The sequence below is a fragment of the Leucopleurus acutus genome (genome assembly GCF_964270905.1).
Source record: "Leucopleurus acutus genome assembly, chromosome: 2".
In the NCBI taxonomy this organism is placed as follows: Eukaryota; Metazoa; Chordata; class Mammalia; order Artiodactyla; family Delphinidae; genus Leucopleurus; species Leucopleurus acutus.
In genome coordinates, this window is record NC_139143.1 from 183,813,729 (window position 1) to 183,829,525 (window position 15,797).

Genomic DNA, 15,797 nt, shown 5'->3' on the forward strand with positions numbered 1-15,797 from the left:
GGTCAGAACTGCAACTAAGTCAGATATTAAGTCAAGGTTTGGCATCATAGGTTTTAGCACAAGTGATGCCACTTGGGGCCTCTGGTTTTCTCTTTGACAGATGAATTATATTGATAAATCTACTAGAACAGAAACCAGTATATAATACATCCTTAATAAATAACAACTATTATTGTTCCAGTAAGTTCAAAAAGGGGAGAAGGGCCAGTTGGGGGGGGCGGTGTTGGGGGGAAGCTGCTCTAAGAACTTCATTAGAAGTGGTGTTGGGTCAACTGAGCCTTGAGATACAGCTAGATGTGTGCTCCTTACAAACAGAGACAAACTATGCGGCTTCTGCCCTTGACTTACAGGAATGTGTGGTCGTGAATTCACCTTCTTTGTTGTGCTTCATGTAGTTCAATTCGTTTTACCTTTCCTGGACCTACTTTTTCTGGCCCACAGACTCTGGGCCCAAACTGCCTTGCTCCTCCACCTCTTAGCTATGTGACCATAACCTGTCCATGCTCAGTTTTCCTTATCTGTAAAGTGGGTACAATACAACCCACACCTCAATGGGTTGTTCTGAGGATTGTGGAAGTAATACCCTCAGCACAGCCTGGCACATAGGAAGAGCTTTTTATTGAAGTTGAAGGAATCATCTAGGGAGTATCTCAGATGACAAGAAGAAACAACTAAGAATGAGGCAGGACCGAGTTGAGAGATGTTTACAAAGTAATGGACCTGTGTGTTACTTTGCTCAGGTCGCCATAACAAAATACCACAGACTGGGCAGCTTAAACAACAAAAATGTGTTTTCTCAAAGTTCTGGAAGCTAGAAGTCCCAGACTAAGGTTTGGTTTCTCCTGAAGCCTCCCTCCCTGGCTTGCAGACGGCCGCCTTCTCCCTGTGTCCTCACATGATCTTTCCCCCGTGCACACGCATCCCTGGGGTCTCGTTCTGTGTACAAATTTCCTCTTCTTACAAGGACACCAGACAGATTGGATTAGAACCTACCTAACAGCCTCATTTCAATGTAATCACCTCTTGAAAGGCCATGTCTTTAAATGCCATCACATCCTGAGGTACTCGGGATTAGGGCTTCAACATACAACATACGTATTTAGGGAAGACACAATTCAGCCCATTAACAACTTGTGCTTTTCAAAAATGTCAAGGTCATGAAAGACGAAGAGAGGTAGAAGACCAGAGACTGAAGGAGTCAAAAGAGGCATGACAAGTAAGCACCACGTGTGCCCCTGGACTGGATCCCAGACCAGAAAAGATTGTTGTTCTTTTGTTGTAAAGGATGTTAGTGACACAACTGGCAAAATCTGAATGAGGCCTGTAGATTACATAATAGTATTGTATCAATGTCCACTTCCTGATTTTGATTAAAAAGTACTGTAGTTATGTAATAGAAAGTTCTTGTTTTCAAGAAGTATATGCTGAAATATTTGGGACTGTTAGGCAATCAGGTCCACGTGTATTCTCCCCAAAAAAGTGTAGATAATGAATAGATGGATAGATGGATGGATGAACGGATGGACAGACAGATGCACTTATGGATAAAACAGATGTAAAACGTTAACACATAAGTGAAGAGTACACAGGAATTCTTGGTTCCATTTTTGCAACTTTCCTGTAAGTTTTTGCAGACCTACGGTTTAAAAACTTTTAAACACGGATCTATGACAACGTAGGCAGTAGGTAACCATTCAGGGGCACTCTGGTGGGGGTAAGGGAGGGAGGGATCAAGTGTTAGGCAGCCTCTATAGTTTTACAACTGCCCTGCAAGGTAATTAATATAACCCTCCTTTTCAATCTGAGGAAATGGAGACACAGAGCGCTTAACTGCCTGGCCCAAATTCAGGTTTTGCAGGGCAGAACCCACTCCTCAGGACCACTACCAGGGGGGCAGCTGGTATTTACTCCACTCCGTCCCACTTTTGCCACCTTCATCACCCAGAGCAGCTGCAGAGAAGGTCCAGTCCCACAGGGAGGCAGAGGGTTGGGGGGGGGGGTAGGTCATCGTTGCTGGATTTACAAACCTAAGATTTTCTTTGGGTCCCAAAACTTCAGGGCCAGCCTCAGCGCCTTCCAGCCCCCAGACAGTCAACATTCAAGTAAGATGAAATAAAGACCCAACGTGACCCAAACAAAGTGTTTTTATAAACTCATGAAAAGAGTCCTTATTAGAAAGGGCTTAGGCGGGAGACAGGCATGGGGGTTTTGACGCGTCTGATCCTTCCGCAGGCTTCGGGCAAGCTGTGATCATTAGCAGATTTCGCTCTGGGTAGGCTCAGTGTCAGCTCCACATTGTGGGATTTTATGGGATTTATGCACAGAACTTTCCTACAAAGCAAGGTATTATAGGACGGATTACAGAGTTCCAAGAAGCAAAGGTACCGGCTCCCCGTCTTATTTTTTAGCAGATTTTTTTTAAAGAGGCCCATGGTCAGGGGCTCTGCAGCCTTACACCAGAACTCCCATATCCTGTTGACTCTAAAACAAGCATATTTGTACAAAAAGATCATTGAATGGCGTTTTCTTAATACAAAATCATTATAGAACATTGGGAATATGTAAAAAGACATAAAAAGAAGACAAAATCATATGTGCTGCTATCACCGGAGACAGTTACTGTTAACGTTCTGATGTGTTCCCTTTCTGTCTTCTTTCTGTGTGTGCACACCTGCACGTGTGCATGTGTGCCTGCGTATGCGTGTGTGGGGAGAGAAAGAAACAGAGAGAGAAGGACAAAAGTCCAGAGCAGAAAGAGAAAGAAGCAGAGAGAACGGGCTTTGAAGTAAAACCGAGCTAAACTTGAATTCCATACCTGCCACTCTTGGGTTCCATGACCTTGGTCAAGCTGCTTGACCTTTTTAATTCCACAGATGTACATGGGAAATACAGATCCTACCTCAAGGGAGCTGTTTTGATCAAATGAGATTAAATTAAATGAACATGAAGCATTTAGTATGCCGCCTGACACACAGTAAATCCCGACTGAATGGTAACTAAATCAGTATGAACATGGACTTAAGGCTTTTTCTTCCCCAAAGTGGAATCATCCTGGTGACACAAATTTGTATCCTAACACTTTTAATGGTTTTTCTGCTATAACTGTGGGAAAACAGACTTCCCACAAGCCAAAAAAAATTTTATATATATAAAATTCCCAATTACACCCTGCTCTTTAGGCTAAATTTTTAATGACATAGTATCTTGTCAATATTGTGCACATGCTTTTGGGGTTTTCTTGTTGATCTTTTCCTTCTAACTGACAACCCACCACACGCTGAACAAGCACCTGACTGAGGCCACAGCTTCTCAACGACCAGAGATCAGATTATTTAGTCTGTGTCCCAGGAACACTTAAAACTGCATGATTTGGACACATTCCTCCTCTTCTCTGGGCCTCAGTTTCCTCATCCGTTAAATGGGGATGCAATGGTGTCCCCCTCAGCAGGTGGCTGTGACAGCTACATGAGAAAACCCACGTGAGGCACTGGACCCAGTGCCTAGTAAGTGCTCAGTAAAAGATAAAATGATAACAAACATTAAATTTCTTACATTTCAGAGACATAATCCTCATATTATATGTATATATACTTCCATTAGTCTGTTTCCTACTTGTTTTTATAAACTGATCAGGGCAACACGCAGTAAGTCATTGAAATAATTGCCCAAGCAGGGCTTTTCAACAACAGATCCAGGGCTGGCAGGCATCCCCTCTGTGCGAATCTGCCCCCTGGGAGACAGCAGACCAGATGTGGCAAAGGAACCAGGGGTCCTGAGTGTCTGGACACATGTGCAGAGCCAGGGGGCTTCCCGTCTGTCTCCCCACCTGAAGGAGGGATCTGAGCTTTCTTTGTCATCTTTGGGGGTCCTCATAATAAATGGCATAGATGTAATAAACCTCAAGGGAGGTTCATTGTTGAGAGGCAATGAAGGGTGTGCACCAGGATCCTGATTTAGACCCTGTAGGTTCTGCCTTCTGCTGGAATGTTTACCAGCCTGTGGGCTCAGACAGGTGACTTAACACTTGGGATATCAGTGCCCCATCGGATAGGACTAAATGCGCTGGAAACAGCACCAGGGTGTGGTGGGCACTCAGTAAATGTCAGTTAGTTGGGATGACTTCAATCTGTCATTAGACTCTCAAGTCTTATTGCTTTTTTTAAAAAATAAATTTATTTATTTATTTATTTTTGGCTGTGTTGGGTCTTCGTTGCTGCACGCGGGCTTTCTCTAGTTGCAGCGAGCGGGGGCTACTCTTCATGGCGGTGTGCGGGCTTCTCATTGCGGTGGCTTCTCCTGTTGCGGAGCACAGGCTCTAGGCACACGGGCTTCAGTAGTTGCGGCACATGGGCTCAGTAGTTGTGGCTCGTGGGTTCTAGAGCGCAGGCTCAGTAGTTTGCCACGCGGGCTTAGCTGCTCCGTGGCATGTGGGATCTTCCCGGGCCAGGGCTCGAACCTGCGTCTCCTGCAATGGCAGGCAGATTCTTAACCACTGTGCTACCAGGGAAGCCCTCAAGTCTTATTGTTTTTTAAAAAAATTTTTCAGTGAACTCGGTTTCTCCAATGACCCTCTACTTCTTTACAGTGGATGTAAACTTGGGTCAGTCCCTATGAATACATTTCCAGAAAGAGGGCAAGAAACAGCTTCTGCTTTTCAGAGGCTCATGCTTCATTTATTTCTGAGGTCTTGAGAGACTGATGTTTGCTTGATGGTGGTGGTCTAGGACTGAAATTGGCAAACTATAGTCCACAGACAGGGTCTGGCCCACTGCCTTTTTGTGTGTAGTCTACAAGTCTAAGTATGTTTTTTACATTTTTTAATGGTTTGGGAAACAATTGAAACAAGAATGATATTTTGTGACAGGTCAAAATTATATGAAATTCAAGTTTCAGTGTCCATAAATAAAGTTTTATTGGCGCACAGCCATGCTCACTAGAGGAGGTGTGTTATAGCTCCTTACATGTTGTCTATTTACGTGTTATCTGCATACTGTTTACATATTGTTTATATCTATATACTGTCTATTGCTACAACAGCAGATTTGAGTTGTTACAATAGATACTATATGTTCTGCAAAGCCCTTTACAGAAGTGGTTCATCAACTCCTGGCCCAGGGTAAGGATTTAGCATTCCTAAGGCCCTAGCTCTGGTTCCAGGGAAGACTTTTTACACCCAGGCCACTCAGATTTCCCTCACCGTTTTTACCTCCCCCTTAGACAGTGCCCCTGTCACTCAGGCTCCTTACCTGCCACCACCCCACCCCAGATAGTGTGTTCCTTGGGAACGTGAAGACAGGAGGAAGAAGACACCCACTGAGCATCTTTTCCCTGCCAGATGCCAGCCCATTCAAAGACATCATCTCAGTGGGTGTCAAAATTCCCATTTTAGGGATGACAAAACTGAGGCTCAGAAAGGGGAATAACCTGCCCATAGTTGCATAGCTAATAAGTGGCAAAGCTTGTGTTTGAACACAGCCTTGCCAACCCCGGAGCCATCCTCACATCAATACCCCACACCCTGATTTAGAATTATTTGACCGACCAACCAGGAGGCAGGAGGCAGGTGATAACGGCTGGGTGCCCCCCTGGCCTCGGCCCAAGCTTTCTCAGGTTACACCTCTCCACCGCCTCGCCTGTGTTCCTGCCACGTTCCCAGCCTTGGCTCTGGTGTGCATTTCCATCCAACCCTGGCGGCCAGAATGCACACGGCCTGCCCCAGCGCCCACTCACACAGAGCCCCAGAACCTGCCTCCCTGCACCACAGCCTGGGATGCGGGACAGTGATGGGAAGGAAAGCCTGTGGGTGTGCAGACAGCGGCCCTGGGCAGGACGGGAGACGGGAGTCCACACAAAACACTCACCTGTGTCGGGGAGGTGTTCCTGGACTGAAAGGAGCCACTCTACCTGGTTGATTTTTGGTTTTTTAATGTATCCTGTCCTATTAGCCAGGCCTCGCCAGGGAGAAAAGGGGTCCTCTTGGTGACTGCGCTATATTAGAAAGGGGAGGTGTTTATGAGGTTTTTCAACGTCTCCAGCCTTTGAGACCGTATGTCCCCTCCCCACAGAGATGCTCCACCGTCTGAAGCCTGCTTTCCCCTCTTGGTTTCCTCTGGCCAGGTAGACGGTGCGCCACATCACCCAGCTCCTGTCCTCCAGGGCTTCTGTCTCCATGAAGAACCCCCAAGGCAGCCAATCTTAACTTCATGGAACACTGGTTTCCGTTCAACCAGACGGTTCTCCAGATCCAGCCCCCTCAGTCAACACTGCCAGCTGTTCTGCTTGGGGCAGAGTCACCAATCATCAGATAGAGCCGTGTGTGTGTGTGTGTGTGTGTGTGTGTGTGTGTGTGTGTGTGTGTGTTTGTGTGTTTTTATGTATGTCTCTGTGTGTTTCTGTGTATGTCTCTGTGTGTGTGTGTCTCTGTGTGTCTGTGTTCATCTTTGTGTGTCTGTGTGTGTGTGTGTGCCTGTGTGTTTCTGTGTATGTCTCTGTGTGAGTGTGTGTGTCTCTGTGTTTATCTTTGTGTATCTGTGTGTGTCTGTGTGTTTCTGTGTATGTCTCTGTGTGAGTGTGTGTGTCTGTGTGTCTGGGTGTGTGTCTGTGTCTGTATGTCTGTGTCTGTGTGTTTCTGTGTATGTCTCTGTGTGAGTATGTGTGTCTCTGTGTGTCTGTGTTTATCTTTGTGTGTCTGTGTGTGTCTGTGTGTGTGTCTGTGTGTTTCTGTGTATGTCTCTGTGTGAGTGTGTGTGTCTCTGTGTTTATCTTTGTGTGTCTGTGCATGTGTCTGCGTGTTTGTCTGTGTGTGTTCCTATGTATGTGTGTCTCTGTACATGCATGTCTGTGTGTCCGTGTGTCCGTGCACCAAGTGACTGGTTTTAAAACACTGTTCAGGGGCTTCCCTGGTGGCGCAGTGGCTGAGAGTCCACTGCCGATGCAGGGGACACGGGTTCGTGCCCCGGTCCGGGAAGATCCCACATGCCGCGGAGCGGCTGGGCCCGTGAGACATAGCTGCTGAGCCTGCGCGTCCTGAGCCTGTGCTCCGCAACGGGAGAGGCCACAGCAGTGAGAGGCCCGCGTACCGCGAAAAAAAAAACAAAAAAAACAACCCTGCTCAGAGGAGTGTCCCTTGCAGGGCAGGGACCTCGCCAAAGGCCCCCGCGCCGGGTGTTCCCGGCAGCAGCACCTCCAGGTGTCACTGTCCACCTGTCTTTACGTGGCAGCGGGAGCCCGCACAGCCGAGCATCCCAGAGCCTCCTCCCCGCTCGCCCTGCGCCCGCCCTTGGCTCTGGGCGCTGCTTCTAAAGCACAAGCCCAGCGTGTCTCCCGCTGCTCCTGTCACACGGGAAACAGAAGCCGCAGTTGTTCTTGTGCTACAGGACCCTGTTACCTCAGTGCTCCTCCAACAACAGTGTGCATAAAACAGACCTGGGAATTGCCTTAAATAAAATGTAGAGTCTGATTCGGGAGGTCTGGGGTGCAGCCTGGGACTCTGCATTTCCCACGAGCTCGCAGGCAACGCTGAGCTGCTGGTCCAGGACCGCACTGAGCGTGGAGACCCCAGGTGAGCTACCCTTCCCTCCCACCTCCTCCTCCCACCTGGCTGCTCCAGCGCACCAGGCACCCTCCCACCCAGAACTTCCTGTCTCTCCGCCCAGCTCTTCACCCCGACTTCTTCGGGTTCACGCCTCACTCCGATCGGGCCTCTGCCCCAGGGTCGCTTCGGAGAGGCCTTCCCCAGCCACCCTACATAAACCGCTGCCCGACCAGCCCCATCTCTCCGTCCCCAACCCACTGTCATCTCTGTCCCCAGCTCTCTCTCCCACGCCCTGCCTGTATTCCTCCTGGCACCCTTCGCCTCCTGGCAGTGTCGCAGAGCCAGGCACACAGTCACTGCTCAATAAATACCCAGTGAATGAATAAGTGGATGAATGACTGAATGAAGGCACACGTCTGAAATGTTTCACTGCCTTTGCCCCCAAAGTTCTGTGTCAGCCACTCAACTTCCTCACTGGGGGACAGCAGGTCACCTTGTGTTTTGTTACAAAACACAGGGTAAAGATGAAATGACCAATTTCAAGATGGGGACAGCAGAGCACCAACCCATGCTCCCCTGCACAGGCCACGTGCCCACCAAGCCAGCCCAGTCCCTACCCTTGAGAAGCTCCCAGTGCGCCGTGAGATTAGGGGAAAACCAGCGGATACGGTGCAGTGTCACTGTGCTGAGGGGCAGGGCAATACAGGGGCCGAAAACAGAACCCCCTGGGCCAGCCTTGGCTGGGGGAAGGGGACATTGGGGACTGAGGGGCAGCTGGAAAGAGCTTCCTGGAAAGAATACCACATGAGCTAAAGGAAACCTTGCAAAATGAATAGGAGTTTCCTCGGCCACAGAGAAAAGGTCCTGGAGAAAGTGTGTTGGCAGGTGAGAGGGTGACAGGTAACCGGGTGAAATGAGGAGGTACCCAGCTGAGGCCAGAAGCCCTGCTCTGAGGCCGTCCAGGAGCACCGCTAACTTAAGCCCTGCATCTCTGCCGGTGGCTGAACTGGTTCCTCAGTAAGCAGGCATCACGCCACCTGATCGCCACCGTAAAAGCGAGAGCTGTCATTTACTGAGCTCTTGGTATGGGATTTGATGAGTCGCTAATCCCATCCCCATTAATATCTGCCCTTTGCAAATGAGGAAGCTGGAGATGGGAGGGGGGAGGGGCAAAGCTGGGATCTGAACCGGAGCTTCCCAATTCCAAAGCCAGAATCAGCACCCTACGGCTCCTCTCTGACCCATCCTGCCTTACCCCCCAACCCCGTGGCGGTGGCCCAGGGAGAGACGCCATGGCCGTTGGTTGACGGACTGGCCCCCTGAACACACGCCCTCCTCCTCTAGCTTCCGTTTTCTTCCCTCTTAGGTATCTGTGCAGTCACCAGCCCAGAACAACCCGAGGGGGAGGGCTCAGCATCGTGACACATCCTAAGTATAAAGGAGGGAAGAGCTTGCCTGCTGGTGGAAGAGGCGAGGGAGGCTTCGTGCAGGGGCTGTGAGTAACCAGGGGCCAAGAAGAGGCAGCGCTGGCGGGCTCTCGAACACTGGCCCACATGCACATTCCTGGACTCCCACCCTAGGATGCTGGTGGGAGCCCAAGAATCTGCATTTTGACAAGGTCCCCAGGCCGTCCTGTATGTTCTGGAAGACATCCATGGATAAAGCAGACAGAGCCGAGCATTTGACCGGGGTTCAAATCCCACCTCCATCTCTGGGCTGTGATCTGAAGTGACTTTCTTAACTCCGTAAGCCTCAGATAAGTAGAAGGCAAGGCTTGAGACCGGTTTGTCTCTCCAGCTCTCAGTTGAGATGGTGATAAGGAAAGTTCCTGGTAAAAGGACTAGAAAAGGGCATTCATGTGCTTGGCACTGGGGATGCAGTGGGAGTGGGGGGTAGGGATAAATTGGGAATTTGGGATTAACAGATACACACGACTATATATAAAACAGATAAAAAAAACAAGGACCTACTATAGAGCACGGGGAACTATAGTCAATATCTTGTAATAACCTATAATGGAAAAGAACCTGAAAAAGAATATACATATATAGTAACTGAATCACTTTGCTGTACACCTGAAACACTGTAAATCAACAATACTTTAAAAAAAAAAAAATACGTGTAACCTGGTTAAAAAAAAAAGAAAAAAAAAGATGGGACTCAGCCCTGGGGGAAAGGGGCGGTTACAGCACGGTGGCCCATCACGGGCCAGCAAGTTCCCTTGCGGGTCACAGGGCCGGCTCTCTTGGCGGCCCACCTCTAAGCATGAGCTGCGGCTCTGGGCTGGAAGGTGGCTCCAGCCTGCCCTTCTGGGTCGTCGCACCTCCCGTGCCCACCCTGTACCAGGAGAGCTGAGTCATGGAAAAAGTTAGTTTTCAGGCTGCAGCTCACCTCCCTCCTCCATCAAACCCACAAAGGCTCCTTTCACGTTTCCAGGAGCGAGGAGAAAACCGTGGGGCCCTCTCCCAGGCTGGGATGTGAAATTTCAAACTTCACCCTGGAGTTAAATTCCACACCCGTTGCTCCCAGCTAAGGGAGGAGGGGGTACCAACAGCCAAAAACACGGGTAAGGGGAAGTGGCGGAGAAGGGGGAGGGGTCGTGTCCCACTCCGTTCTCACTGAAGCCAGGTCACAGGCACCCTCTGGGCCAGCCTGCTAGACTGTGCATCCCCTAGCCCAGCACCCCCTCGCCCTCATCTTCCTGGGAAACTTGGGGGACATGGAGCAGGTAACAGACAGAACCTCTCTGGGCAGCTGATGACGGAAGAGGCCAGAGGCTCACGGTATGCCAGGCCCACAAAACCCACATCCTGAAAGTGGAACAAGTAGAAAAAAGGTGTCCGCTTCCCAACCACAGTCCAACCCCAAACCTTTTAGGGCTGCCTGACATGTTCCTTTTTACTGTGATTTCACTCTAAACCTGATGTTTGGAAGAGGTAAGGGGAGCCCCTGTGTGGCCCTTGAGTGAGTCATTTAGACTGCTGAGCCCAGTGTTACATGGGCACAGTGACGTCCACCCGCAAAGGCTGTTATGGAGATGAAGGGAGAGTATGTGTAAAGGGCCTGATACGCTGAAGGTTCATGTGGGTTCTCAACCCCCTTCCCACTCAAACTCACATCCATGGCAAATGCAAGTGGAACCTAGTGGTCACCTAGCTGGTCTGGCATCTGAACAGGGCTGGGTAGCTGGCGAGGATCAGGGGACGTAGGTGAACATGGTGCTGGGTTTATGAGTTACTTCACATCCCTGAGCTTCAATTTCCTACTCCACACGGTAGCAGGTGTGTGGGGAAGTGGAGCTATGATCCTTGTGAGGCCTTTTAGGCTTGGAGTGTTAACCTTAGGTGGGGAGAAAAGCCTGGAAGAAAAAGGATTAGCTGGTAGGGTAGCAGGAACACGGGACGCTGGAGGCTCCGGCAGCTTGGAGGCGCAGTGTTGCACCCAGACCACTAGGCGGCGTCGAGGATAACAGATGCGAACAGGCTGAGCACAGGGGTTCCAGTTCCAGACCTTCCCAGTTGTCTTCTTGGCTGGCCGGGCAGACACCGGCCACAGCTGGGTGGGAAGGGCCTGTCTCTCCAGGGTTGGGATTTCTTTTCCATTTTTTACAGACCTCCTAGGTGGGAGGAGGCCGTCACATTGACGAAGTCCTGCCTTTAGCCGTGGCCTGGGAGCCTATGAAAGCGATGGCCTGCCTTTCCATCCTACTTTTGGAGGGAGCCTGGTCTCCACCTCTCTCCTCCTCTCCTGCCAGAGTGGGGTGGGGTGGGAAGAGGAATCACGTCTGGATTCGGATTCCTCCCTTCTGTACTACCTGGCAGATGGGGATAATAATAACCCCCCTGCAAGGTCAGTGGGAGGATTAAATTTCAGAATCGAAGCCCTCAGTGTAGGACAGTCTCTCATCCAGCCCCACTCTACCTTCTTGCTCTTCCAGCGGTCCAGATAACGATTTTCCAAATTCATCTGGAAGGAAGATCCTCGCCTGCAGAACTTCCCTCCAGAACTAGAGGGTCTTTGCAGCCCAGGGAGGAGTTTAAACTCCAGCCACCCCATCCCCAAACCAGCCTTTCTCAAAGTGGTTTTCTCACCCGATGCTCAGCAGAGCATTAAATGTACTGATTCCAGCACACCCAGCCCTGCTGAATCAGAAGGTCTGGGGGCGAGGCCCAGCACTCCCCGTCTGAACAAGCCTCTCGCTGGAGAACTGCTGCGCCAGGTTACAGGGCAGCTCCCTGGCTCACCCTCTCTCCTCCAGGCCTGGGACCATCAGGGGCAGCAGGAGGCAAGTCCCATCAGCACTTTTAACTGGGCCTGCTTTGCAGTGACTCACCTCCCAGGCTTCCTGCAACAGACAACTCTAAATAGCTGGGTCCCACCCTCCAGCAAGGGAGACATTCTTGTTGGGGGAAAGCAGGAGGTTACAAGGTGGGTGCCCCACTAGAGCAGCCCAGGGAGACCCAAAGAGAGGAGCTGCTGCCTATACAGCAAGGGGGGAGGGGGCGCGTGGGTTTAGCACGTTTTGTTTACAGGCGTTTGTTATTAAGGAAATTGCTGTCAGTCAAGGTAATTCTAGCCCAGATGAGCAATAAATATGCTCCCAGCTAATCGTACGGGGACTTTATTGGCACTCTGGGGGCAGAGGTTCCTTTACCCTGCCCCCACACCCCCACCCCTCAAAGCAAAACCCTGCTCCCAGCTGTTTCCCCCCAGCAACGTGAGGGACTCGGGGCGGACTTAGAAAGTGCGCTCTAAGTGAAAACTGGAGGAGTCTGGGCAAGGGTCAGAAGTGGCTCCCCGGTCCTATGGAGGCAGGGAATGATCAAATGACCTGAAATAAACCCTGGGCGACCTGATGGATCAAGACAAGCGCGAGCTCTCCCGGGCCTGCACCGCATGCAGGGGCGTCACCTGGCCCGCAGGCTCTCCTGCTCGGGGAGACCGCGTCCCGGGCCAGGAGGAATGTCTCGAGGAGTGAGCCGGTTCGCAGGAGTCGGTTCCAGCGTGTGCGAGTTACGGCGGCGAGCCCTCAGGGATACCGCCGGCAAGCCCCGGCTTGCAGCGAGGGGAGCCGGCCCCGGGAGAGCGGAGTCGCAGCGAGCCCGTGTGCGCGCCCGCGCGCGCACCCCGCCACTGCGCAGGGGGAGGGGAGCTCGCGGCAGCCACTCAGAGGAACGGTAGTGAAGCCTCGGAACAACTTTAACTGTCAATCAGACTTAATGGGGTATTAAAAAAAAATGGGGGGAAAAAGGGCCGCCCTTTCGCTCCCAGCCAGCCGCGGCTGCCCCGGGAGCGAATGGATAGGGCGGCGCAGACCAGGGCGTCCGATCCACGCGCGCTCCGCACCCGGGCCCTCTCCAAGTTGGAAAGGACAAAAAGAAGGCAATAAATGCTAACAAGGGAGAGAGAGGGAGCCGGATCGAGCGGCAACTCCCAGCCTCTGCTGGAAGAGAGAAGGAGGGAGGGAGCCGAAGAGAGCGGGCGCGCGCGAGGGCGAGCCATGCACGTAAAGAAACTGACACCCGGACCCCCCACTTCTCCTGCACGTTGCTGGCAATCAGATCGCGTTTAAGCAATTTCCTGAGCCCAAGAATAGCAATGAGTCGGGAGACTTTCGCGGGCTGAAATTGGGAGCTCCAAGCACTTTTCCCCCCCCCACTTTTTTTTTTTTCCTGGATAAGGGGGGAGGCGCTCCAATTTGGAAACAGCCTTTTTTTTTTTTTTTTAAATCTTGCACTTTGAAACCGCGGGACTGTAGCAGGGTGCGCGCGTGTGGTTGGTGCCTTTTTTTTTTTTTTTTTTTTTTCTTCCCCTGCCTAAACTCCTCTGTCAGCCTGTAAACATTACCTGAGAATTCCCCAGCCGAAACGGCTGCTGGGGCACGAAAGTTCTTGTTAGAACTTTCCACCTCCGGCTTCCCCTCCACCTCTCTTACTGTCCCAACCTTCTGAGACGCTTTTTCTCCTCCCGAGGATTTATCTCACCCACCCACCCACACCTCCCCCCCGCCGCCCTTTTTCTCACCCGGTGCTTGCTTTGCATTTGGGAAGAGGTGATTTCAAGAGTGGCCAGGTGGGACGCCTCTCTGCCCCTTATTCGGTGTATTTATTATTGTTTGGGGGTGTTTTCTTTTTTAAGTCCTGTTTTGTGCGGTCCGGGGAGTTTCGCCCCCCCACCCCTGCCCGGCTCCGCGGCGCGGAGGATGGTGTGGAAATGGCTGGGCGCGCTGGTGGTGTTCCCTCTGCAGATGATCTATCTGGTGGTGAAGGCTGCCGTCGGACTGGTGCTGCCCGCCAAGCTGCGGGACCTGTCTCGGGAGAACGTCCTTATCACCGGCGGCGGGAGAGGCATCGGGCGCCAGCTCGCTCGCGAGTTCGCGGAACGCGGCGCCAGAAAGGTACCGGGACACCGCGACTCCAGGGGATGGGGGCCAAAGGCTAGGGGGACCGCGGGGACAGGGGTGCGCCCACCTGCTGCCGCTGCCGGAACCCGCGCCCAGGGTCTGAAAGTCGCCCGCCACCCTACTTCGCTGCGCCACCCGTGAGTGCTGAGCTAGTCAGTTTCACCTTGTACATTTCCCGGGCACCCGACTGTCTTTTTTGGCAGGTCCGGAACTGACCCGCTCCTCTGGGATCTGTGGCTGGCTGTTCACCCCCAGCCCGAAACTTAGCAGACCCCCCCCCGCTTTCCGACATTCCTCCCTCCCAGAGGAAGGTGTCGTGTTTTCCCTCTCGTCTTTCCCTCTTTTGCCGCCACCCTGGGGAGTGAAGGGTGTGTGCGCTCCTGGGTAGAGCTGGGAGCCGCCTGTTAGCTGGCGCTTCATGTTTTCCTTGGCAACCCGCTTCCCAGCCCCAACCTGGGTGGCTGCAGCTCTGGAGGCAAGAAAAGAGGGGATACTTGGTTTGGGTTTGAAAAGGAAAAAACGGTGGTGGATGTCTAGCCTAGCCTGATAGGCGCTCGGAGGCCCAGGTGTTTGGAAATCTGGAAAGAGGGGACAAGGGTAACCAGCAGCTGATAAAGAGCCCTTGTTCTCACTTCAATGCTGCCTCCGCCCGACCCCCCCCAATACAGCCGCAGAGGGGATCCCTCCCCACTAAGGGGCAAGGTGGTGCAACCCCACCTCCCCAGCACCCAAGCTCTGCCTTTAACTTTTTGGTAGACCCAGCACCTCTTCCCCCACTTATCCCAGACCTGGTGCCCAAGAGTGTGGAGGGTGAGCCAGCTGTCACCCAGCTCCGACCCAAGCCCGGCTGACTCACCCAGTGACTAGAGCAATAGAGAGAGAGATTTGAGGCTGGCTGTCTCCAGCCAGCCCTGTGAAGAGGAAGAGCAAAAACAGGGAATTAGATTGAAATTTAAACTGTTGTGAGCGAGGGGGTGAAAGGGCCAGCAAAGCCAGCTGATCTGACAGGGAGCCACATACCTAGGGGATTAAGTAAATATGTACTGTAGAAAACCAAACCTGCATGTAATTCCAGGTTGCTTTTGTTTTGTTAAATACTGCCCTGAGATTTACAATCCCTCCGGGGTGGCTCTGACTGGGACTGAACTTTGGAGCGTGAACCATCAGCCAAAGCCGATTGCCGATTAACTCTTCCTTCCCCAGGCGGTGTCTAGGGGTGGGGGGTGCGGGGGGAGCAGCTGTAGGTTGGCGGCTATCAAGGCCGAGCTAGCTGGGGTCGGCTGTCCCGGGCTCCTGCTTCTCCTTGGGTGGTTTGGACAGCTGCTTGACCTTGCAGTTGGAAGGGGAGTTTGGAAGTGTTTTTAACCCTTGGACACACGGAAAAAGGAGAAGCAAAAGTTCTTCTCAGCAGTTTCGTTTCCTTGAGGTGATGCCCCCTTTGTGGAGGCGTGGCAGATGAGGGTGCCCTTGCAGAAGGATGGAGGGTTTGGGACAATCGCATGTGATTGTCATTCCTTAGCGGTCTGCATCCCACAGAAACTTTCTTCTGACTCTTCCAGCTGGCCCAAGTCCTGGGTCTCTTTCACTGCTCTTGTAACTGGCTGCAGTAGGCATATGAAGAACTCTTTCAGTCAATCTGGAAAAACTTGACTGACTATAAACAAGCCTCAATTGAAAGAAGTATATGGCATTGGGGGGTGGAGGGGGCAGAGCGGCACCCTGTGAGTCCCTTCACTGGGAACCATGCCCCACCTAACTTGGAATAGATATCTTCTCCCAAAGAATAAATCCAGGGCCAATGAGAAATATGTCTTAAATTGGTATCTGGTCACCAGAAACAGGAACCATGGGGCCTCTGGA

At 51.8% G+C, this 15,797-nt stretch overlaps 1 protein-coding gene across 5 annotated transcripts in view; it reads left to right on the forward strand.

Annotated features, from left to right (window-relative positions):
• Positions 1-12,740: 12,740 nt before the first annotated feature.
• Positions 12,741-15,797, forward strand: part of DHRS3 (dehydrogenase/reductase 3) — a gene marked incomplete at its 3' end in the record, with an annotated part of 41,135 nt that continues 38,078 nt past the window's right edge. Inside the window, exons 1-2 of one of the 5 annotated variants that reach the window (XM_082834005.1) lie at positions 12,741-12,758; positions 13,782-13,931. In XM_082834005.1, the coding sequence (XP_082690131.1) occupies positions 13,782-13,931 (150 nt within the window). In that variant the 5' untranslated portion in view covers positions 12,741-12,758. Of the gene's footprint in view, positions 12,759-12,908; positions 13,041-13,120; positions 13,932-15,797 lie in introns of those variants that run through there. The other 4 variants (XM_082834006.1, XM_082834004.1, XM_082834002.1 and 1 more) reach the window with 4 other exon arrangements.